Source organism: Molothrus aeneus, chromosome 20 (assembly GCF_037042795.1).
Source record: "Molothrus aeneus isolate 106 chromosome 20, BPBGC_Maene_1.0, whole genome shotgun sequence".
Taxonomy (NCBI): domain Eukaryota; kingdom Metazoa; phylum Chordata; class Aves; order Passeriformes; family Icteridae; genus Molothrus; species Molothrus aeneus.
In genome coordinates, this window is record NC_089665.1 from 8144474 (window position 1) to 8168945 (window position 24472).

Consider the following 24472-nt stretch of genomic DNA (forward strand, 5'->3'; position numbering starts at 1 on the left):
TTATTTTTATGAATCAGAATATTTAACACATGGAGGCTTGTGGGCTTTTTCCTGGTTTAAAGGGACACTGTGAAGCGTATCACAAAGTGTCTGTTACTACCAACACTTTAATTTATGATTAACTTAGAATATTTTTACATCTCATTTACTCTTTCCACAGGGGTGTTCTGAGCTGTTGAAATTACTGGTCAACTCCACTTTCTTGGTGTTGTTTGTTAGGGTAGTGCCATGGGTGGATTTTGGGTGGGAGCTCAAAACTTCACCAGATAAAGGGGGGATTCAGTTTTGAGGGGTTTTAAAGCCCTTTGGTTCTCTTTGGCACAAAAGAGATTTCTTAGGACTCCTCTCATAGCTTAAAATGTCCTTCATAAAACTGTCAATCCTTAAGAATCTCTTGCTGGATATTTTTTACATCTAAGTTCATTGTCGGGGGAGAAGTCTTTAGCTGAGGAGCTCCTGATATGGCACACAGCTCCTGTTTTGGAGTGTTGGAAAGCCAAGGGAGATGAGTGAGGAACGGGGAGAGGCCCAACTGCAGAGCAATTCACTCAGGCTCTGTTTTGATCTGGTGACACTGAAAGCAGAGCCTGGGTCACGTCAGGGAAGGCACAGCACAGCTGTGTGGGCTCACACCCTGCATCCTCTGGGGATATTGGGGAAGCCTGAAAGGGTCTGAAACTGGGATATGGAGGTGGTGTGATGGAGAACATGGGTAGAGAGCAGTGAGGAATGAACACAGAGGAAAGGAGCGTAATTACGTGAACCTGGAGGTGAAGGTCAAAGGCTCCATGTGACTGTTGTTTGGTGGCTGGTTGGGTTTTTTTTAATGTTTGTACGTGCTGTAAACAGCTTCAGGCTGATCTAAAAGTGCTGGGAGGCAGGGGATGTAAATTACAGGCGTTGTTCTCCTTATAAAGGGAGCAAACAACTCCAAGTGTCTTTGGCTCACAGCACTTTATGTTGTTACTCCATTGCCTCTCCATTCATTGAAATTCCTTGTTTCAGGTTTGAGGGAGAGTCTTGCTCAGTATTGGAGCAGGGACGGGGCTTAGGGTGTGTGACCTGGAGCAGGGACAGGGCTGAGGGTGTGTGACCTGGAGGTGCTATGCAAGCAGTGCCAGTGCCTTGGAAACCTGGGGTGATCCCTTACCTAACTGTCCCAGGTCTTGTCCTGTCCCTCTTCCCCTGGTGGCCCCTCAGCGTTGTCCTCACTGGCGGGTGCGCCTGAGGCGGCCGAGGGAAGGGCTGAGGTGATGGCCGGGCGCAAGGGCTGAGTTTGGCCTCTCTGCCCCGGCATGAGGGCGAGGGTGGGCCCAGGGGCCCGGGTCACCGTCCTCACTGAGAGGACGACCAGACCGGCCCCCCGGAGCCCTGATGGGACGGGTGCGGGGCCGGGGAGGGCTCGGCGGGGTCCCGCAGGGCTCGGGGCAATGGTCCCGCTCCGGCCCCGCTCTGAGGCGCTGGCGGCGGAGGGACCGCCAGGTTACCTGGGGTGAGGTACTCTTTGGCCGCCGGCGGAAGCACCCGAGCGCCCGGGCCTGCGCACTGCGGCCTATAAGAGCCGCGGGGCGGTGCAGAGGGCCGGGCACTCGCAGCCGGGGCTGGCCGAGTGCGGATCTCTGTGGAGGAAGTGGTAGAGCGGCAGGAGCCCCGGGAGGCGCTGGCGGCCTGAGAGCCCCCCGTCCGCACCCTCATTGCTTCCTCCCTTCTCGCGAGGGCTGCGGCGGAGACAGCGACAGCCATCCCCGGAGCCGTGGGCCGCGCCTCTCCCCGCTTCGCTGGATGCTCTGGAGTTCGGTCCCTGAGCGGGGCCGCGGCGCTGGCAGCCCCCGCTGTGGCGGGGCCATGGGGCCGGGCAGCGGCAGGGCACGGAGCCCCCTTCCCCGCTGAGAAGGCCCCTCATCCCGGCGCCGATGCCGCGCTGTCCCCTCACACCCGACCCCTAAGATTCCCCTCTTTCCCCTCCCCATGCCCGACGGAGCCCCTCGCCTCGGTGACGCCCTGCAGCAGCCCCGCCGGCCCGGGGGTCTGCGGCGCTATGAGAGGAGCTGCCCCCGCCGCCGGGGGCAGCCAGGACCGGGGCAGGCTCCCACCCCGCCGCCGGCTGCCGTGAGGCGGCTGTAGCTGGAGGAAGAGCACCTTTGTTTTCCCTCCGTCCTTCCCGGGGGCTTCATGCCCCGCTGAGGGATGATGGAGGTGGTGGGGGACTTTGAGTACAGCAAGAAGGACCTGATAGGACACGGAGCCTTTGCTGTGGTCTTCAAAGGTCGCCACCGCAAGGTAAACAGCGACGGGCTTCGCCCGCAGCCGGAGCGGGGCTGGTTACACAACCCGGGGCCCACAGGAGCCCCTCGGGTGGGTGACAGCTGCGGTGGTGGTGGGAGGGTTGTGTCCTCTGCGGAGTTTTGACGTGGTTTGGGAGAAAAAAGAGCCGAAGGGAGGTGCGGGCTGGGCTGCGGCCCGCGGCTGCCCCTCGGCCCTGAGCCGGGATCCGGCCCCGGCATCCATAAAATCTTTATTTTTTCCCCTCCCTCAGCCCCACCGGCCTGTCCGCGGTCCCACCGCTCCTCGCCTCTCCCTGCCGTAGCGGCGAGGGGAGAGTTGCAGCTGTAGGGGAGGCTGAGCCCTTTGTTTGTCGGGAGGGTCATGTTTATCTCGCTGGATAACGAGGGATCTAATGGAAAATTGTCTCCTTTGGGATTGGCTGAAGATTTCTTAAATTCAGAGGTGTCTGGTTTCCTGGCGTGACTTGCTCATCGCCCCGGATATTCATAGTTACGTTATGGTTTCTTGATGCTGGGAGTTTATTCTGGTGCCTAAAGAGCTTTGCTTTCCAGAAAACAGCCCTTGAGATTTAGCATTTTGGAGGATTAAGGCAGTGCTCAGGGCTTGGAGAGGCACGGTGCAGTGATTTTGGGGTTAAAAAAAGGAGAAAGGGAAACGGAAACTTTAAAGGCCGATGGAGGTGCTCCCACCTCAAAAATAAATAGTTTATTTTTGGATAATATATAAATAGACAATATATAAGCTCGCTTAAAACAGAGGGGGTTCTGTGCAGTTTTCATCTGCAGGGTATAGAAAAGCTGAAAATGAGAAGTCATTAAAGGACAGTGAAAGTAACTTCATCATTGCCAGAAGTCTAAAAAAGCAGATACATAGCGCTGCTACCAAAAAATAAATGGAATATGATTACTTAGGTTTTATTTTGTTTTGTTTTTAATGCATTGGAATCCATTAAAATGCAGTGTAGCCAAAGCTGGATTTTAATAGCTGTGGAGTGAAATAGTTCTTGATGGTGTCACATGAGGTAGTAATAACTGGTGGGTAGAAGAGGGGTGATCTTGCAACTTTTTCTCTGTGTTTTCCTAGATAGTTGTTAGAGAATAAAGCTTAAAAAAAAAAAAAGTAAACTAACAGTACTTTTTTGTTCACTTCCAGAAAACTGATTGGGAAGTAGCCATAAAGAGTATTAACAAAAAGAACTTGTCCAAGTCACAAATCCTGCTTGGAAAAGAAATAAAAATCTTAAAGGTATGTTAATTTGCAGTGATTTTTAAAGCTGCTTTGCTTGAAAAGGAAAAGAGACTTCTGACCTAGTTCATTCCAGGTCATGGGTGGTGTCACAGTAATTGCTGTTGTGATGTTTCTTTGTTAGGGATCTAGAAATAAAAATACTAAGAAAAACAGAAAAAGATGAAATCTTTAGTTCTGGAAATGTCTCAGAACAGGTTGTGAGCATGATTTTGCAGTTAAAAGTAGCACATTGTTGTGGAGGCAGTCTCTGGGCTTTGCTTCTTGCACACGTGGAAGAGTTTGTCCTTCAGGACGGCCAATGGGGCACCTTTTCCAGCAGACCATAGCATCAGTCTTTGATCTTTCCTCGTCTTTTTTGCTCAAAGGTGCCTTGAAAGCTGAAACCAGTGAGCTGACTTTAATTCCTGCAGCAGCTGCCCACTTCTGACTTGTGATAATTGCCTTAAAATGTGGAGTGTGGCTCTAGCAGAGGAAATGTAATGGAGCATCTTTCAGTTTTTCAGTGTTATTTTATGGAAACTTCTCCTTGGGTGGTCATTCAGCATTCCCTGCTCTCTGAATTTCACATCTCATTTCACACAGCTTTGCAGTAATACTGGGTGCTGCTTTCCTCCCACGTTTCTGAGCTTCTTGAGATACATCACTACTTTATAAACTATTATATGCATATTATATTCTCATTTATTTATTAAATACCAGAATTAGTGTTGGGTGTATGAGTGTGCTACAAATAATTAATGAGCTGTCCTGTGAGTTTTATTTAATGTTATTTGGTTTGATTTTTTTTGTATTATAAAAGTAAAGTTGATTTGAACATGGTTGAGTTGGTTACTTTACTAAGGAAGAAATTATGTAAGAGAAGGAAATTAAATCTTGTCAGTTTTCAGTGCTCATTAGAGGATCTTGTGCTCTGGTACTTTCTGTAACAAGTCACTGACATAAAGTTCTGGAACCAAATGTTTTTATGACCTCTCAAGATATTGCCTAACTTCCTTATCCTTTAAGTATTGTCTACACAACTGGGATTTCCTCTAAATTCCATCTGATCATCTTAAAAAGATTCTCTTTGATTATCACCTAATCAGCGTTATCAGCAAATTTAATTAATAATGATAATAGTAGTAGTAATACTAATAACCTTTTTCCATAACACAAATCTTTTGTTTTACAGGAACTTCAGCACGAGAACATTGTAGCTCTTTATGATGTCCAGGTAAAATATATTTTGATTCTTTTTTTTGATTAAAAATAATTTATGAAAATATAAAGAATATTTATAATGTATGCCAAGTAGAAAATTTTGAATGGATTTATTTTGAATGGATCTATTTTGTTGCTGTCATCAGTTTGGAATTCAGCAAAAACAAGTTAAGAGCAGCATCTTGGGGATCTGTGTGACACAGAAATGTGGTGTTGAGCCCTGTGTCACAGTGAGGAGGAACTGGAGGAAGCAGAAAACCACAGTCACATGTATCTGTTGCTTGTGTGTCCAGAAGGACAGGATACAGTGAAAAAAGCCAAGCAGACACTTGGACCTTTTCAATTCAATTCCTTCAGATTGTTTTCCTCTCTCTATTGCCTGATGAGGTGGAGGAGTCACTCTGCAGCCTGTCTAGGGCAGTGTGTTCTGCTTGGGAAGTGCATTTTTGTGTCCTGAGGCCTGCCAGTGTGGAGCAAAGCTAAATAAGACATGAGGCAGCTGATGCAGCCATTTGTTCTGCTGGAATAGGAGCTATACATTTATCTCCTGGGCTCAGTCCTGATTTTAAATACAGGGTTACACTGATTAAAAAAAAAAAGATTACTGAGAAGCACCTTTGTGTGGCATTGCACAGTCAAAGCAACACAAAATAGAGATTGTGACATTCGGTCCTTCCTGTCTTTACACATGTTAAAAGCTTTCAGTTTGTGTGGATTTGTATCTTTTGCTATAGAAATCTGTGTTCATGGGACATAAATTAGGTGAGCTCAGGGTTTCTAGGGCTGTAGGGCCAAGTGACTTTAGGTACAAAGCTGAGATGTTCAGGTAGCAACTGACTGTGCATCAAATCTTCTAGGTTCAATCTAGAGACTGTTTTTCCTGGATCTTGACTTCAAAATTCTTAATTTTGAGTGATGTTATGTGCTCTGAGAGGGAAAGTATTGTCTGTTGTGCTTCCTGAGGAGACCAGGTTTTCCTGAGCATTGCTAAGTGGAAATAATCTCTCAGCATCCTAAATTTAGTATGTCCAGACATCTCAAAAGCAACTGGAATTGTTGACTGAGGGTGTTGGTGTGTGAGTAAGCAGCTGAATTTCAGATTTATCATTTACAGTTGTTTATACATGAAGGTTCCTTAGTCAGCTCTGCAGCTCAGTGTGGGGGTAGTGGAATAGTCAGGTGTTCTCATGGTTTAACATCTGAGCTTTGGAGAGACTCTTGTTCCTTTGGTTTATGCACGAGGAAAGAGACTCCAGAATCCTACACAGTCTATGGTTTCTTTAATAACTGTTAGGCTTTTCTGTTCTGCCCCAGGAAGGGGTGACAGAATTTCTTGAAAGATCAGTGCTGCTCCATTTCAGAGGGGGATGTTGCTGCTTGTCACCAGTTATTGTGTTTAACTAAAATGAGCAGTTAAAGCAAATAGAAGGGCAAGCCTGTGTCCTGTACCTTGATATATTTCAAATACATTCATGGCAAACACAAAGCTTGGCAGCAGGATGCTGCTTCTGCAGAAGGAATTGCTTTGCAAAACATGGCATAAAGAGTGTGCCACTTGCACAAAAGAGCTTTTCCCTTTCTGCTGTGTTTGTGAAGTGGCAGACATCATTAGCTTCTGTGATTACATTTAATTTATAACCCAGCAAGAATGAACACTATGCAAGGCATTCACATGTCTAGTAGGCTGTTACACCTACTAATTTTCTGTAGCATTTCATGTTCTAGCATGTGCTGCCCTTTTTGTTTGCCAGGCTGTTGTGAACATGGTGATACAGTCCAGCAGATAAGGCTTTAGGATTTCAAGCTATTTCTGAGTTTACAGAAGCTACTTTTTTTTCCTCAGTGCTGGTGCCAGTGGAGTCTGTGTCACAGTAGGAAGTTCTCAGTGTGAATGGGAGTCTGTTTTATTTTTGTAGTTCTGTTGGGCTGAAGCTTTTCTTAACCTTAGACAGTTTGAAATAAGAAAATGCTCCTGTTTCACATGCAGTTTGACAGATCATGGCACTGAATAAGCCAAGAGCTGATTGTTGCTCTGAGATTTCAGATGGAAAAGATGGTGTGCAATGAAAGTGGCAAAACTAAGTGAAGAAAGTGTAAATTGGTTGTGATCAAGGATGAATACTTTCACATCTCATAATAATAAATTAATGACAGTACTTTAGATTAAAGCTGTATAGCTGCATAGCAATTTGGAATGCATCTTTTGAGAATAAATGTACTGTTATTATTTTATATATTGTAAAAAGCTTCATTTGGATTTATTCTCAGGAAGTAGTTAGATTCCTTCTCCTTCATGTCTCTTCATTTATGGTTGTGTTCCTGCTGCATGACCACTCACACAAATCAGCATAATAAAGATAGATACACCGTGGAGGTTTTAATTAAATCCAAGAAGAACCTGTGGGCCATTCTGCTGATTGTGCACGAACATTTTCAGACCTTCTCCACTGCTCGTCCTTCATCTCCTGGGAATGCCATTTGATATGTTATTAGTGTGTCTGCAGTTCAATTACTAGAAGTGCCCATTCGTCTGGAGCCACACCCCAGTGAACTGCTGTGTGTTAATGGTGGCATAAAAACGTTTTGTTCTGCAGCCAACAGGATAATTGCCCTTGATTTCCATGAGGTGGACGTGCAGCTCTGGCAGGTTTGAGCTGCAGATAAGCATTTTATGTAAGCAGAGCACTCCACCAGGGCTGGGGAGCTGCACACACCGGGGTGTGGAGGCCATGGTGCTAAGGCTGAGGGGACTTGTGGAGATATTGAAATAAAAACCCTCCATCTGTGAGAGACAAATGTTTTTCAGCAGTAGGGTTCTGGAAAATAGCTCACCCCTACAAGTGAAATGATTTTTTTTTTTTGTGAAATGCTTAAAAAAACCCCTCAGATATGATAGATGGATAGCAAAAGAGACACTTTTCACTTATCTTCTTGGGCAAGTGTTTGATTGTCTGTCATTCAAGAATAAAAATCTCCCAAATCTCTAAAATGGTTTAAGGATACAACTCTTTTCCCATGGTGGTGCTGTGGGATGTCATTCATCCTGCAAAAGAAAATCAGTCTTGGATCCTGTTAATTGGAGAAGTGGAGCCACTGTTTCTCAAAAGCAAAAGGAGTCTAAAATAGCCTCTAATTTACCAGTGTAAGATAAACTGAGATCCTTGGATCAAGTATTCCACTGAAGTGGAATGAAGGTATCAGTAAGTTATTTGGAATGTTCTATATTTAGGACATGAGTTTACAGTTTTGTGCAGTTCATGATCCCAAGTGTGTGCTGAGTAGAACTAATCTCTTCCACAGTGCCAGACAGTGCCTGTTTTAGCAAATAATTTAATTCAAAACCTCTCTAGAATGTCAGCTCTCAGAGTGAAAGTCTGTAATGTATCTTGGAGATAGCATTTTAGGAGAGTGAATTAATGTCCTCACTGTATGGAGTCTGAAGTTTGCTATTTGAACAGTAGTTTAGGGAGAACTAATTTCTAGAGTGTTATTGGAGAAACAGTATCTGGATAAAAATGCTTTCTTGTCTTAGCTTGTTGGTACAGAGCAGACAAAAACCCTGCAGCTGCTTCTGCAGTCCTTGGAAGCAGAGAAAGGCAGTGGGAATGGAGCCAGAAATCCTTCTGGGACCTTCAGCTCAGCTTTGTTGTGCACACAGAGCCCAGGAGTTCTTACCGGGGTGCTGAGGGGAGGAGCTGTTGTTTTAGCAGCAGGAATTAAATACTTCTGGTTTACCCAAGGACTCCAGTTGCTCTGGTACTATTGCATGTGTTTCTGGAGATATTTGCTGCAGGCATCCTGTGTGTGCTCCTGATCTCAGTGTCTCACAGCTTTCATTGCCTCCACACTCCCAGCAGAACAGAGAGTGTCTCAATATCTTTATTTTTGTTCCCTCAGCTCCTTGCTTAAGGCCTTTTTTGTTTGTCAATATCCATCCCCTGTGTCTGTGTGGAAATAATCATATGAGAACATGCTGTTCAGATAAAAGAAAAATCCTGCCCTGTAGCAACTGTAAAGGTTTTGAAATGTTACCTGGCAGCTGCAGGGTTGGTTGTGACAGTGCAGGAATGATGCCAGTGGAAATGCTGGAGACAACCAGGATTAGAATTTGTTGTGACCCACAGAACCAGATTGGAGTTACTACACAGGCCTTAGCTCACCTGCTGTGCCTGGATGCTGTAATTTGAATTTCAGACCTGTTTCACATGATTTTTTTAGTACAAAACTCTGCTGAATCTTTGTGCTGAGAGCAGAGAAGAGCAGCCTCTTTCCCCACCTCCCATATATTGGTTAAATACAGCATTTCACTAACAGCAAATGGATGATCCAGTTCTTGTGGTGCATTTCTCCATGGCTGATTGCTCTTTTATGTGAATCATTGGCAGCATGCACCTTGTTTGAATCCTACGGGCACATGTCAAGTGACATTTAGTCTGAGATTTAATATTTTGTCAGAATTAACAAAGTGTTCAGTCCTTGGGGTGATAGGAGCTGGAGGCAGAAGTTGCTGCTGTGTTGCACTCACAAAGTAAACCAAGAATGTCTAATTCAGAGAGAAACAGCCTTTAAAAGATCTGGACCTGTCCTTTTTCACTATATCATTAGAATTTTTGCCAAATGTACTTAAAGCCAAAAAAAAAAAGGTGTGTTCCTGGCCAAAAAATTGTATCCAATATAGCCCAAATGAACATAGCAGAAAATGAATCAGATAACAGCAGTGCACAAACTGTCAGGTTAACTCTCCTGCTTTGGGGACTCCCATCATAAACTGCAATGAAATAAAATCTACAGACTTGAAGTGAAAAGAGAGTAACCATTTGCCACAGTTGCTGCTTTGGGAGCTCACTCAGCTCCTTGCAGACCTTCAGCTTGTTCTAAAGGAGGACTTGTGGACCAGAATGAAATCAGGGAATGTTTCTGCCAGTACTCCAGGGATCTAGCAACAGCTCTTGGAAATAACCATGTTTTGACTTCTTTTTCAATTAATGTTTTTTTAAATGGAATGACTTTGCTGAGACTGTGATTCAAGTTCAATTTTGCATCCCCCAAGACAACTGGTGGAATCCTTGGATTAAAACACAGCAAGTTTTGGCAAAGATCTTGCCTCTTAACCTCTTTCTCTTAGGTTTATCTGTTTACCTTTCAGAATTGTTAATTGGTTTCCTGTTAGCCTCTGCTTGAAAGTAAAACTTAGATTCAGAATAAAAAGAGCAAAAGTAGGTTTTTATCAAGAAAACTTTCAGCAGCAAAAAAAAAGTGTTACTGGGCAGAACTGGTAATTGTTGCAACACAGCAGATATTTGTTTTACTTATTTATCTAGGTAGAAGTGTAGGTCAGAACAACTCCAGCTGCACTAATTTTGTGATCTGTACATCAATACAAATTGCTGAAAGCTTTGTTATCTGTTTCAAGGGGCAGTTTAAAATAACTTGCTCGATCAGCCCTATTCCTGATTGTTAGATCTGAAACATGCTGGTTTTCTAATCTTTCCTTTTTGAGCACTTTGCTCTGCATAGGCAGTCAACAGAAATCACAAGTCTGGGGAATGTTGATAGGGAGAGCTTTATTGTTCAGCAAAATAATTTAGAAGGGCAAAATAAATCTCCAGAACTGTCTTGTCTGTTCTGAATGTATTCCCAAAATGGAGAGATCACATTCCCAGTCAGGCTGGCCAAGAACTGTAAGGCAAAATTTGAGCAGCTCTGAAGGGTTGAACAAATTCAGCTGTTTTGAACTAAAGATTGTGTTGGGGGATATTGAAAAGTGTTTGGTTCTGAGTTCACCTTGGGACAAGTTGTGGTTGGGGAGGTTGGTATCAGCTCTGTGCAAACTGTTACTTCCTCACTGTGAATTGGAGAGGAGTTTAAGTCTGGGAAAATGTCTTTGTGCAATCTCTGATCTGCTCTGCTGATTCATTCAAAAAGGGATTTTCTAAGCTACATTAAGGAAACATGCTCTACTTCTTACTGGGACTTTACTTGGTGATTTGATTTGTTATTTTCCATTAAGAATATAAATGAAAAAAAAACGATGAGTAATTCTATTTGAGGGCAATCCAGTATGGTCTGCAGAAATGACTTTCCAAACAGGTGAAGGCTGGTCCAACAGGGCAAATCATCAGCTCTGTGCTTCTGAAGAGAGCAGTTCATTTGAGAGGACTTTGTTTCCAAGGGAATCCAGCAAACACATCCTCTTAGTTCTGTGATGAGTAAATGTAATAAATGTCTGTCATGAGCTGAGCATTACATGCTGCCCTAAGCTGCTGGTTTTGTGCACTCTGACACTGTGATACATCTTTGTGATTCATGGGATTGCAAAGCTGGGCTGGAAATCCAGGAGCTGAGCTGCTCTCTTGTCCCTGGAGAATGGAGTTCTGCTTCTTAGCTGGGTTCTGCTCCACATCACAGCTACCCTTTAAGTGAAATGATCCTCAGTTGGCAGAATTGTCAATTTGATAAATTGGGATCTCAGATTCCTAAAAGACAGCTTCTGTCTTGGAAGGTGTTGTTGCAAAGAACAATGCAGAAAGGAACAATTATATATTTTCAGTAATTTGCAAAGCAAGTAATTACTAATTTGCTTTGCTGTATGCACTGAGGTTTTGAGGCGTTTATAGGAACGTAAATTGTGGTTCATGTTGGCCACAGCTATTGCAGAAACATTGAACAATTGAGACTTCCTGAAATGTGATCTGCTGCTGCTTTAATATTCTATATTGGTTGGAGTTTGCCTGTCATTCCCAACAGATTTGACTCATATTCCTAGAAACTTGCTTTAATTTCCAAATGTAAACAAATCTGCAAAATGTGCTTGATGTTTTGGATGGGCTGGAAAGAACCTCACATGCATTTCTGTAGCACAGACATGAGTGACTAAATTCTTCCCAAAAGTGAAGCAGGCTAATGCATCTTTGAATTAACCATAAACCAGCCAGTTTATCTTGGACTGTAATTATTTCCATTATTTGGAGTTGTCTGGATGTGTCTGTGATGGGCTGTGCCATCCCTGAGCTCTGTGCTGTGTTTAGGGGTCACTGGTTTCTCTGGCCTGGGTTCATTTGTGCTTTGATTTCTCTTTTTCAAGCTTTCTAACATAAGTGAGCCCTTGCCAATGGCATCCTGGTGGTAATTCTTGCCAGAGTGGTCAAATGGAGCATCTGCTGAAGTGTCAGTGCAAGCACAGTGAAAGGCCCTGAGTTCCCAGCATTTATTTTGCTGTGCAATGTCCCTTTTGACTTCCTCGTGACACTTTAGCAGAATTTAGTCAGACTGTCTGCAGTCCCACTTCCCACTGGGGCATGTGCCTGGCCTTGTCTGGTGCCATCTCACTTTTTTTCCTTCAACTGCCTTAAAAAACCATATTTTCCCTCAATCTGTCAGCCCTTGTTTAAGTTTATTTTTAAAGGGAAAGGGAGGTAACACACTGTGTAACTAAAAGCATCATCCTGCTTACTGTACACTTCTTTAGTTTCCTTCCAGTTCTCTTTGTGTTCTTTCCTTTCAATCTTAATCAGCTCAGAGAGAGAAAAAAATACTTTTGCTTTATAAAAACTCTCAGAATCTTCAATTTTGTAGGCCCAACAGAACTGTCTTATGCAGGAGACTGTGGAAAACAATGTTGATTATTAGCACAGACAGCTCAGGCCTTTCTTCCCTCACACAATATAAATATTTGGAAACAGGATGAATGTTTTTGTTCCAGTCAGGTTGAAGCACAGATTTATTTTTGTAACTGGATTTGTGAAGTGTGTAGGTAATTTACAGTAGAAGTTAGGCAATCTGTCTTTCAGGAACTTTTCCCCAATTACAAGAGAGGGAATTCAGGTTGCAGAGAGGTCATGGGAGGTGAATGCTTTGGAAAATGTGAGGAGGATGGACAGAGCTCCCAGCTCTGCCCTCAGGAGCATGGCAGGGATGTGCTGCTGCCAAGGGCTCACTCAGGGAGGCACTTCATGGAGGTATTGCCTGCTGGTTTGATGGTTTCACATATGAAAATGTTTTTGGAAATGGAAAATATAGTGAAAAAACTACACTTTTGCTATGCTCTGAAATAGTGACTTTACATTAAGGTGATGGGAAAATCCCATGTTACACTTGGTTAATGCAGGTACAGACTTTGTATTCTCACATTCTTAAATCACTTTTCTTCTTCTCTTTTAGGAAATGCCCAATTCTGTCTTTTTGGTCATGGAGGTATGTGTTAACATGTATGTTTCTGGTTGATTTTAAAGACTTTTAGACAAAACTGTTCATTTGCACAGCTGCAAACTAACCATGGTTTGCTAAAACAATTTTGAAAAGAAAATTATGAATTTCCTATGCCCCATTAAATTTATCTGCACTGTTTGTTTCATGTTATGATACTGTAAGTATTGATGAAGGGTGACACCTCAAATTATTGATTACAAATAATTGACAAAATAATTTTAAGGCAAACAGCTGGAAGGGATCTAATTTCCATTAAAATACTACAAAATAGAAATGATGTAGCAGGTGTTTCAGTGCTTGTATTTTAAATAAAACCCTTTGTTTTTAACAGTACTGCAATGGTGGGGACTTGGCAGATTACTTACAAGGTAATTGATGACTGTATTTCCCTATTCTTTTGCTTTATGTGTTTATATTCTGCATTCCTCACATCCATTGGTGTTTCTGTGGGGTTTTTTTGGCTTGTGCTTTAAATTTGGGTAAATGAATGTGATAATACACAGACAGAAAATGCTTTTTTATTTTTTGCCACAGCTGAATGTAACATTCCCTTATTTGTCAATGAGGGAGAAGCTGTAGTTAACCATCAGCAGCATGCTGAAAAGATGTGTGGGTTTCTATTTCTAAAACTACATTTTGGGGGCTGTTCCCAGTGTTTTGATTCCACCTGTTTTTCTTTTCCAAGATGTGAACTTAAAACCACTGATTTACTTATATAACAATGCTCTGAGAAAGAGGCAGTGCTGGCTTAGGAGAGATTTTCCATGGCTCTGCCCAAAGTGAGGACAGAATTTCTAAATCATGACAAATGGATTCTTATTCTAACCAAAATTTTGAGCAGAGATGTTAATCTTCACATTTTTCATGATGAAAATAATCTACTTGCCCTTGTATGTCAGCCTGCTGAAGGAATCTTTTTTATGCACAGCTATTGTTATGGTAACTGTGTGTATTAAAAGCCTAATTCACTTGCCATTAAAACCTTTGGAAAGACTCAGACAGTGAAATCCAGCTCCTGTGTTCAGTGCTTTTTTGGGCTGCAGAATGAGGTAATACCTTCAGAAGAGACTTTCAAAAGTACATCTCATTTTTTTTCCTTTCAAAATATAAGTTTTATCATGGATGAAATTTCTGAGCAGAGTGGTTCTCAGCATCCCCATAAAGAACAAATTTTATGGCTTCAGATTTTAACATGATTTTTGGATGTACTTCACCTTAAGTTGTTTTATTTTCTTGCTTTCTTTGCCTTTTTGGCCAGTTTAGGATTTCACAGAATCACTGGGTTGGAAGAGACCTTCAAGATCATGGAGTCCAACCCAGCCCCAACACCTCACCCAAACCCTGGCACCCAGGGCCAATCCAGGCTTGTTTCAAACACACGCAGGGATGGTGACTCCACCACCTCCCTGGGCAGAACATTCCAGAACTTTAGCACCCTTTCTGTAAAAACCTTTTACCCAGTGTCCAACCTAAATTTCCCTTGACTCAGCTTGAGACTTAATGAGATTTAATGGCAATTGAGAAGTTTTATAATTACGATGCTGCCGAGTTGAATAAACCACTGGAAAAACTGATGGTTCAGAGTCCTGCAGCTGCTCTAAAGCTATGGTGATGTGGATATTGTTGAGAATATTTCCATTTGTACAACACTGGAGATTGTAATTCATGATGATGAGGTTATAACTCAGTACATTTTCAGCTGATCACCATGAAGTTGATTGCTTTTACCTAAAGATATTGATATTTATTCTCCCCTCTGCTCCTGTGTGTGTCACTGCCAGCTAAGGGGACTCTGAGTGAGGACACCATCCGAGTGTTCCTGCAGCAGATTGCAGCAGCCATGAGGATCCTGCACAGCAAAGGCATCATCCACAGGGACCTCAAGCCCCAGAACATCCTGCTGTCCTACGCCAGCCGCCGCAAATCCAGCGTCAGTGGCATCCGCATCAAAATAGGTACAACCTCCCTCTCTGGAAGGGAAAATCAGCACTCTTGGGCTGTTTCCCCCCTCAGAAATGGTTTTCCAATTCAAGTCCTGCATATGGAGTGTATTCAATTGATGCAAATCAGACAGCAAGTCAAGAATGATGAGCTTCATGCTGTGCTGTGTTCTCAGGATGAAAAAAGATTGAATCATAAAGACCTGTTTGATTAAATCTGCAGGACAAATCTATTTAGCTGATGTTTCTAGTACTAAACTATTTTAATTAGGTATAAATCTAACTTTTGAAACTGGGAGTAGCCTTTAACCCATATTAAAATTCTGTGTATGCAAGACTCCAATTGCATTTCCAGCTGTTTTCTTTTTTAGTGGTAGGTCCTCCTAAGGGTTATTTGAGAGGATTAGAAATGAAGGTTATGACCTGTTTTTGGCATGGCTGAAGGGAGGTTTGGCCTTGTAACCGGGGAGAGATGTCAAATATTCATGATACTACCAAACTCCTCTGCAGAGGCCCCTTCAGGAGTTTTAATCACTCCTTGTTGTCTGTTATTTAAAGCTACCTTGTTTTAAACAAGTTCATTCCTGTGCTTTTGCTCAAAAACTGCACAGGGAAGACAAAACTTCTTCCTTTGCTGTCCTTACTTGATAGCTTCAGATGCTTTTGCCTGCATGGAAAATTCAGGCACCTGAAACTTGACTTCTTCAGCTTGTACCTGATGTGATTTCACTGCAGGCAGATTGTATATTCATCACTCTTAATGAGCCATTTATATTTAGCCAGTGACTTTAATCCTTTGCTGCTGATGCCAGACAGGCTGTTCTGCAGCTGGGGAGGTGCCTGAGCAGCAGTTTGTGGAAATGATGTCACTGCTGCTTCTTGGCTTGCTCATTTGAGAGATAATCCATTATTCTTTCAGCATGACAAAGATTCTAGTATTCCATGTAGCTGGCTAGATATTAAACCTGTCTTTTTTCAATCCCTCTGTTAATTGTGGCAGATTTCAGTCAGAGACAGGTGATTTCTAGACTGTAAAAAATTGAAAACTATCTTTCTCTTCATTGACCAAGGTTGTTCTTTACACAGCTGACTTTGGCTTTGCTCGTTATCTGCACAGCAACATGATGGCTGCAACTCTGTGTGGTTCCCCTATGTACATGGTAAGGGATATTTCACATGATCTTGCTTGTCTCAAACATTCTCCTGCCAAAACAAAATAATTGACTGCTTGCAGATTGGCAAATGCCTCATGTTGCTTTACAAGGATCAGGAACAGAGTGCAGTTCCCCTTTCCATGGTTTTACTACCTTTTTTTAATTTCCTTGGGATTTGCAGACCATGATTGTTATAATCAGAGAGACATCAATCATTTCCTGGTGGTTCTTTGTCCAGAAGAAGAACTGCAGAAGCCAAGTAAATAACATGTCCCTCTTCTTGCCAAACATGCCAAATGCTGGATGCTTTCTTCAGAACATCAGCATTTCTAGTTTCTTTGTGGTTTTGAAGCTCAGCTTTCAGTTTAGATGGAGCTGGTCCCTCTCAAGCCATGTGATGCACATGAAAATGTTAATTTTCTCTTACAATGAAGTGGTCTCAGATAATGCTGCTCTGACAGTAGATTCATATTGCTGTGGCTTTCCTGGTTTTGTTTTCTCTTCTGAGAATTTGCTGTTCTTTCCAGGCCCCTGAAGTGATTATGTCTCAACACTATGATGCTAAAGCAGATCTGTGGAGCATAGGAACTGTGATTTATCAGTGTCTTGTTGGAAAACCACCTTTTCAGGTAACACTTCCTTTCCTTTTCCCTCTTCTCAGTCTGAAGGACATTCCTGGGGCTCTTGCTTCTAGTCAGGAAAACAGAAGCAAGTGATGTCTGCTTGAGAATGCCAAGGGAGAAGTTGTTTGTGCTTAGTCTGCATGAGGAGTGTGTTCAATCCAGAGGAAATACATAAATAAGGAGCCTCAGCGCTCTGTTTGGTGTTTTCTCCTTTAATGCCCATATGCAAAAGTCTCCTTTTTGTGTATGTGTGCTTAGGAACAAAAGCTATTTCCTCCATGAAACCGAGCTTTAATTAATGTACATTTTTATTTGACAGGCCAATAGTCCTCAAGATTTGAGAATGTTTTATGAAAAGAACAGGAATTTGATTCCTAGGTATGTCACCATGGCCTTTCCTGTCACTTACACTTGTTGATTGAACACTTTTTCATCTTGGGGAATGCCTGGGATTCATAAAAATATTTGCTGTTGCTATCTTTGCAAGGATGTAGTGTGATACCTGTGAATCATGTTGCACCTTGCTTTGTACCCAGCTGAAACTAAATGGACTAAGGCTGTAAAGCACAGATGGTGATGACTTGGGGACGTGGCAGAATGCTGCTTTCCTGCAATTCAATGTGCTATGCATTATTCAATGCATGCATTACATTTAATGGATGTTTTACTTCCTCTTGTGTGCAGCATTCCTAGGGAAACATCAGCTTACCTGGCTGACCTGCTGTTGGGTTTGCTTCAGAGAAACCAAAAGGACAGAATGGACTTTGGTATGGATTTCTTTTTTCCTCTTGCTCTTTTGACTTTCCTTGTTAGTTATATTCATGTGACCAGAATAATTATCTTGACCTTTTGTCCACAACCAATTACATGAGAAGTAAAGTGGTTTTTTTCTTCTCTGTTTTCATGAAGAAGGCAGAGTAGCTAAAACAAATCACTGGAAAACTACTGTCTGTATGAAGTGATGCACATAAATCATGACTTTGTTTTTGAGTAGTGAAGTATAAATCAGTTTAATTCTTTCAATTGTGCCCTTTCCTTCAAGGATTTACTGCTATACCTTAAATTTTGTGTTGAAATCTTATTTCTGTTACTTTAAGTGATGTTTTAGCATCAGACTGGGAGCAAACATTTCTGATTTCCATGTACTGGAAGAGCTCTCTTTGGAAACACTCTTGAACAGTTACATCTTGATTAATTCTTCTTAGCTGCATCTTGTATGTCATGATATTCATGCTGCTTATTTAAATTTTATAACACTACTTGTTAATGCAGTTTTATCATAGCTGCCAGGAAATGTTCATCTTAAAATTTTAGTTCAGATCCAGAAAAAACTCACGATAATTGGGTAGAATGTCACAAATTATATTGGTCAGTATATAAGTCTCTACATGTAGGAGAAGTAATACTTCACAAACATGGGCTGTGAGCAATTGATTCCACTCTGCACTCTGGGTGTGCTGATCCCTACAGTTTCTTCAAACATGGGAAATTCACTGTATCACTTGTGGTGGTGGGAGAAAGCGTTTGTGCTTCGAAAGAAAAATAGAAAGCAGAGTGGCAGTGCTGAAAGTCATGTTTTCCTTGGCTGAGCCACTTCAAGGGCCTCAAAGGGGCTGCTCTGGAATGTGCTTAGCAAAGGGAGTGAAAGGGAGAGTTTCTAGCAGAGCCCTGTGGCCTGTTGTTAAAGTAAAAATAGCACGGGAAATGTTGTTGATCTTCCAGCAATACGAAGTAGAACAGCAGGTGTTGTACCAAAGCTGGAGAGCACCTGATCCCTGTGTTCAAGTGAATAATTGCATTGTTCAGGCATTACAGCTGGATTCCTTCCCTTATCAGGTCATGGGGAAAAGTGTTGCTGAAGGAAGGGACGTACTCCAGGCCTCAGATTCTTTCTCTTTTTTTTTTTTTTTTTTTTCTCCTTGTTATTTGCTTATGTCTGAGGCACAGCATTGTTTTTCCTCCAGTGTTAGGACATTGAAGTTCACCCAGCTCAGCAGCTGGCTCCCACCAACCCTCAAATTCCCTGAACCAGCTGAACACTGCTCCTTGCAGAACAAAACTTTCCATGTAACTTAGTGGCCAACTGGTTATGCTCAATTAAAAGTGCTTCAGGATATCCATTTACAACAAAAGCAAAGTATTTCTAATGTAACAACAGGGAGTTCACTGAGGAAATTTTTAAAGAAGTGGTGTCTAATTCTGCTTTATGCCATGAATTGTCTGCACAGGTCGTGTTCTGCTGTTGGGAAGTGGAAAGGAGAATGGCTCTACTGTGATTTTCTTTTTTGCCACCTAAGGTGTAGCATTAATGGCTTCAAAAATAAATCAATCCTTGGGAAAGGCAGAGCTGAAAATACTTTCAGTGTCTGGTGTGAAAAATGCTCATTGTTTTGAAGAGCAGCCTACAACTGAATTACTACCACAGAAAACACAATTTCCTCAGCAGTATAGGGAGGTTTCTTGTGTACATGGCTTTAAGTGCAGTCACAAGATTTCTTCTAGTGATTCAGTCTGATTTGCCTTGCTGACTGATGTTTGAAGTTATTAAATTGATTCTTGTTTCCTTTCCAAACTCTATAGCAGCACATACCATAGACAGCTTTAATCTTTTATAAGCTCTTCACCCTGTGGCTGTGCAGTGTTGATTCTGGGAATGCAACCATTTATCACCATCTGCAATACAGTCTGTAAATTCTGTCATTTGTACATCTACTCACAATGGTGGTTGTTTCTTGTTCTACAGAAGCATTTTTCAACCACCCTTTCCTGGATCACATTTCAACAGTGAAAAAATGTAAGTAGTTAGTTGGGATTTTGGGGATTTTTTTTTTCACTTATTTGTGTGAATGATGAATGTTGCAGGCTGGGAGGGAGAAAAAGATCTGCCAAATATCACACTAAGTGTTTATGAGACATTTTCCTCAGCCTGCCTGTTGTTGTGCTCTATTATGAGCCTGAGTGTTGAATCCTTCCTTGTATTATGCCAGAGTGAAATGTGATACTTATTTACTTGTTCTTTTGACGTTTGCACTGAACTTAAATACCCTCATGTGATTGAGGATGTGCTGTTCTTATAAGCTGTGTAAGGGCTTATGAATGAGAAGCAGTGAGGAAATTTGTTTGAAATTCAGCCTTTTGAAGTCTTAGTCACTTTTTATTTCCCCCCCCCTCTGGGTTTTTCTCTTCTAGCTTGTCCTGTACCAGTGCCCACATACCCAGGCTCAGTCTCTGGCAGTTCCTGTGGTAGCTCTCCTTGTCGCTTTGCTTCTCCTCCAGTAAGTTCTGTGTTACACAACAATCTCCAGAAAATATTTTCTGTAATGTCTAGCCAAGAATTCATGAATTTTTAAAATCTTTTAATACTTGAACACTGTAAACTGTCATGTTTGGGAGCAAAGAGCAAGGAACACCCCTGTCTTTTCCTTAAATACCATTAACACTGTGGTGCACTCTTGTTCCTTGTGTTGTATCTTGTGGGGGTTTTGTTGTTCTTTTTGGTTAAGGTAAAAAAACCTCATACAAATATCAAATGCTAGAGCAGCAAATCTTCAGATATTCTGGTATGGTTTCCAATATAATGACTGTTACAGATAAATTTTGAATTGGCCCTTTTGGCTAAGGCCCCTTATTACAAAGCAGTGACTTCAGTTTTATATGACATTTGGAACAGGTACATCTGTATCACCAGGAATGATTGAATAAATCCCAGTTGTTTAAACTCACAGCCTGATCAGTATAGAACTGTCTAAACTGACACTGCAGAGCTCTCCAGTGTTTGAAATGTCATAGTTCAAAAGCATTTCTACTTTGTGAATCACTGCATTTTCAGTGGGTTTTTGTAACTTTTCTTTTTCCCACCACCCCCTCCAGTCTCTGCCAGACATGCAGCACATTCAAGAAGAAAATTTGTCTTCCCCTCCACTGGGTCCTCCTAACTATCTTCAGGTCTCTAAAGACTCTGCCAGTACCAGTAGCAAGAACTCCTCTTGTGACACAGATGACTTTGTTCTTGTCCCACACAATATCTCTTCAGACCATTCATGTAAGAACCTTTCTTATTTTTACATCTCAACCCAATTTTCATTCATAATACACTTCTACCTCCTGTTGTTCTTTGGCTCTCGTTGCTCTAGATGTGTCAGAATTCAAATTGAAATTAATTTATGTAGTTTGATTCCTCTTTGGAAGGAAACTCTTGGGTGCTGTGTGTCTATCTGGGACATTTTTATCTTCAATTGAGCAGCCAGACATGCAATAGGGGTGGTTTAAAGTCATGGAAAATAGTGAGGCTTGGCAGTAGAAGAGATTCAGTTGTAAACAACTGGTGATAAAAGACCCAAGGATTCTCTTGGAGTTCTTTGTTTCCTCCAGACTCACTGAACGTTTATAGCTCATGCTCTAGGGCTTTAAATAACAGGAGTAGGTAAACATAAAACCTGAACATGAAAGGTAAAACATCAGCCTGGGCTTATAGAAAGGAAAAACTTGGATGTAGCACATTTATGACATGGTCCCAACCTGAATTGCACAAAGTCAGCTGATTTCTGGATGATGCCAGCAGTTGTGGTAAATATTTGACTAAATGACTGCCTGAAGGGCTTCTGCCATCCATTGTTGTAAACATCCCAGTGCTGATACCTTGTGCTCCTACACAATGGAGTTTCTTTCAAAATTCTTCTTAATATGGCAACAACCCACAAACAAACAGCAAAATAACTTGGTGAAGAACTCCCTTCCCCAGTTCCATTTCTCTTGGGGGGGGTCACATTTGAGATGTTTTCCTACACAAAACCTTTTGTGTAGGAAACTTTCATATATTCACAGAAATGTTTTTCTCTACAACAGCAATATGGAAGATCTAATTATTTTTTTCCTGATTCTGCTTGCTGATGTGGGTTTTCATGTGTTCCCTCCTGCAGATGATATGCCTTTGGGAGCAGCTGGCAGGCGGGCTTCCAGTGAGTTCTTGATGTGTGGAGGGTAGGTGTGCTGAGCTTCTTCCAAAAGAAACCTCTTCTTCTAAAATTGGTGCTGCAGCTGCACAAGGGGGTTCTGGGCTTTGGGGTTGTCATAGCTCCGTGGACTTTCTGAAAGATAAACAAGAATTGAATTTGAGTATCTAAACAGCTTGAATTCAGGAAGTTTTGCTGCCCAGTAGAGTTTCTCTGGTGTGAGAAGCTGTCTTTAGACAGTGGCTTTTGTTTCCACAGGCAGTCACCATTAACTATTTCTGGAAGCTCAGGAACTGTACAGAAACCATCCACAGCCTCTTCTCGAAGTGCTGCCTCTGGTACAGCTAACAGGTGTGTGATGTGGCCTTAGATTCTCTGCTATTTTATGGGTTTGGCTTCATTTCTTTCTTTTTTTAATTGTGAAACTGGACTAAAATAGAAGCCAGACCTCTTTTCTTCCAGGCTCTTTACCCTTCATGTCTTCTCTGGTGCACCCCCAAAAGATTTCCTCAAGGAGTTGAGAGCAGTCTTTGTTTTAATTTTGAGCTGTTTAAAAGCAGAAATTTAGGGACATAACTGCCTTGTCTTTTTTGGTGTTGGGATGCACAGCACAGCCTTCATGGAGAGAGTCAAGATGTTGAATGCAGATACATTTTACAAAGTGGTTGGGAGGAAAGAGGAACTTTGAAAGCCCAGATTGCAGTGGATTTGTGTCTGGTGGCTGGCTTGGTTTGTCTGGTCACTGGGTGTGGCTTTTGTGCAAGTGATGATTGTGAATTGCATGGCTGTGTCTCACAAGATGCCAAAGTCACATGAAGGAGCTAAACATGTATTGCAGGTTTTCCTTCAGCAGGACTGGTAATTAGTCCCCTTTCTTCCTTATGGCTGTAGGCTTCAGTTTCTGCTGGCTTAAAATAGAACCGATTTTCATCAGTGGGGCCTGAAATCTTTCCTGTGTTACTTTGGAAAATATAAAGCTTAATTATGATGTTTACCTACTCATGGAATATCTAAGTAGAATTTGTTCAAGTGATGAATTTCATGATGTTTTCAGTACAAACAGAAAGAGGATGAGTGGCTAACTGGGGAATAAAGCTATTATGTTGGGTGCATTTTTGGCTTGTGCCAGTGCTAGAGGGCTGCAAGTCAGCATTATTTGTTTAGAAATGCTTGTCACAAGAAAAGTTTGTTACTTTGTGCTGATCTTTGTGCAGTGGGGGAAATGTGCTGACAGGGGCTGTCGATACAGCTTTTAGCCTCATGTTTTATGGTTAAGGGCAGATAATGGGGATGCTTTGCCTGTAGAGACCCATTTGCTTTGAACTGACCATCTGCAATGTAGTATAAATACACTGTTCTTTCCTTTTTAAAGTTGTGTCAGGCAGGGTTTTTGGAGTTAGAAATGTTATGAAAATATGCCAGTTTTGTTATCTGTACATTACTGAGAGCTAAATTGTCACATGATGAGAAACAGGTGCTTACTGTTCACACTCTGTACTATAACAGTTTAATTACTGGCTGAGTTAATTCAGTAACTGCATTTGGGGCTGCATGAGGCATGGTCTGAAGAAAGCAGAGTGTGTGTCTGATATTCTACAAGATGCTTGCTTTGGTTTGGGGTTTGGTTTTTTATTTCCTGGCAAATCTTCGTTCATTGTTTGTAGGTTGTTTCACTTTGGTTTTTTGGTGTTTTACAAAAGGTTATGCCCTGTGAAACTGAATCCTTCTGATTAACTGATGAAACTGAATTAATTTTGCCCATAGTTATGCTGTGTGTCTTCACAGACAGTCTCCAGCCAGAATGGGCAGATTAGGTCGAGGTGGTTCACTCTGCTGTGGTTTATTATCAGTTTTATCCTCTGCACTTCAGAGAAACAAGATTTGCATGCAGCTCTGCACCCATCTGTACTGCATTTTCTCTGACTGGTCACAGACCACATCAGACTGGAGGATGCCTGGCCAGAGCTCAGCTTTGGGCCTGAGCTGGGGAGCCCTGGTGGGGCTGTGCCTCTGCACCCCACTCACACAGCTGAGAGCAGGGAAAGGCATTTTCTGTGCTGAGTTCTTTAAAAGTTGAAGTGCCTTCATGGTCTCCTGAGTGTCAGTGCCACAGTTTAAATAACATCTGCTTCCCTCTCCTGGGGAGAGGCTCCCTGAGTGTGCTGTGTAGTCATGGCAGGCTGCCCACAGCCTTCCTGTGGTTTCCACATGGGAGTCCTTCTCCCTGCCTGGAAGTTTTCAGGCTTTCTGCTGACTGTGTGTCCACAGCCAGCTTCCAAATTACTCTGTGGGATCCAGAAACTGGGTGGCAACAGCAGGACCAACTTTTCTTTTGCTAAGGAAGTTCTGTGCCTATTAGGAAGTAATATTTCATTCTAAGTGGTAGCAAAGAGAATAGGACAATTACAGTAAAAAAACCCAGATTTCTGTTCAGCTGGAGCCAGGCAGTGAGTCTTGTAACTGCCTGTCTTCTAGAGAATTTCTTTTCACATTTCTTCTAAGAATTTGTGATCTTTCTTTAAAGACATGGTCAATAAAAGACCAGATAGCAAAATTATTATCTTCCACACAGCCCATTTGTTTGAAATTCTTTCAGTTGAATTCTGTTTTCCTTTAAAAGTGTTGGTTACTGATTACATGCAGTGGTTTGAGTCCCTTTGAGTCGGGAACCACCCTGAGGCAGGTCACTGACACTCCAGCTGAACTTGGGCAATCTGCACTTGGAATCTGTGGATTAATGTTCAGGTGTGTGGTTTGGCTCCCCCTGCCAGGGGTTGGTTCTTACATTACATAACATGTTTTCCTCCTGCAAGTTCATGATGTCTCTGGGGATATCTCTGCCTGTGCTTTGGTGGCTTTTG

General features: G+C 42.2%; 1 protein-coding gene across 1 annotated transcript in view; it reads left to right on the top strand.

Moving 5' to 3' along the window:
• The first annotated feature begins 1619 nt into the window (after positions 1 to 1619).
• Positions 1620 to 24472, top strand: part of ULK2 (unc-51 like autophagy activating kinase 2) — a 36831-nt gene continuing 13978 nt past the window's right edge. Inside the window, exons 1-15 of the mRNA XM_066563313.1 lie at positions 1620 to 2280; positions 3439 to 3531; positions 4706 to 4747; positions 12895 to 12927; positions 13274 to 13310; positions 14724 to 14897; positions 15969 to 16042; positions 16564 to 16665; positions 16979 to 17037; positions 17344 to 17426; positions 19403 to 19453; positions 19849 to 19934; positions 20530 to 20701; positions 21579 to 21639; positions 21870 to 21962. Coding sequence (XP_066419410.1) covers positions 2188 to 2280; positions 3439 to 3531; positions 4706 to 4747; positions 12895 to 12927; positions 13274 to 13310; positions 14724 to 14897; positions 15969 to 16042; positions 16564 to 16665; positions 16979 to 17037; positions 17344 to 17426; positions 19403 to 19453; positions 19849 to 19934; positions 20530 to 20701; positions 21579 to 21639; positions 21870 to 21962 — 1253 coding nt within the window. The 5' untranslated portion in view covers positions 1620 to 2187. The remainder of the gene's footprint in view (positions 2281 to 3438; positions 3532 to 4705; positions 4748 to 12894; positions 12928 to 13273; positions 13311 to 14723; positions 14898 to 15968; positions 16043 to 16563; positions 16666 to 16978; positions 17038 to 17343; positions 17427 to 19402; positions 19454 to 19848; positions 19935 to 20529; positions 20702 to 21578; positions 21640 to 21869; positions 21963 to 24472) is intronic.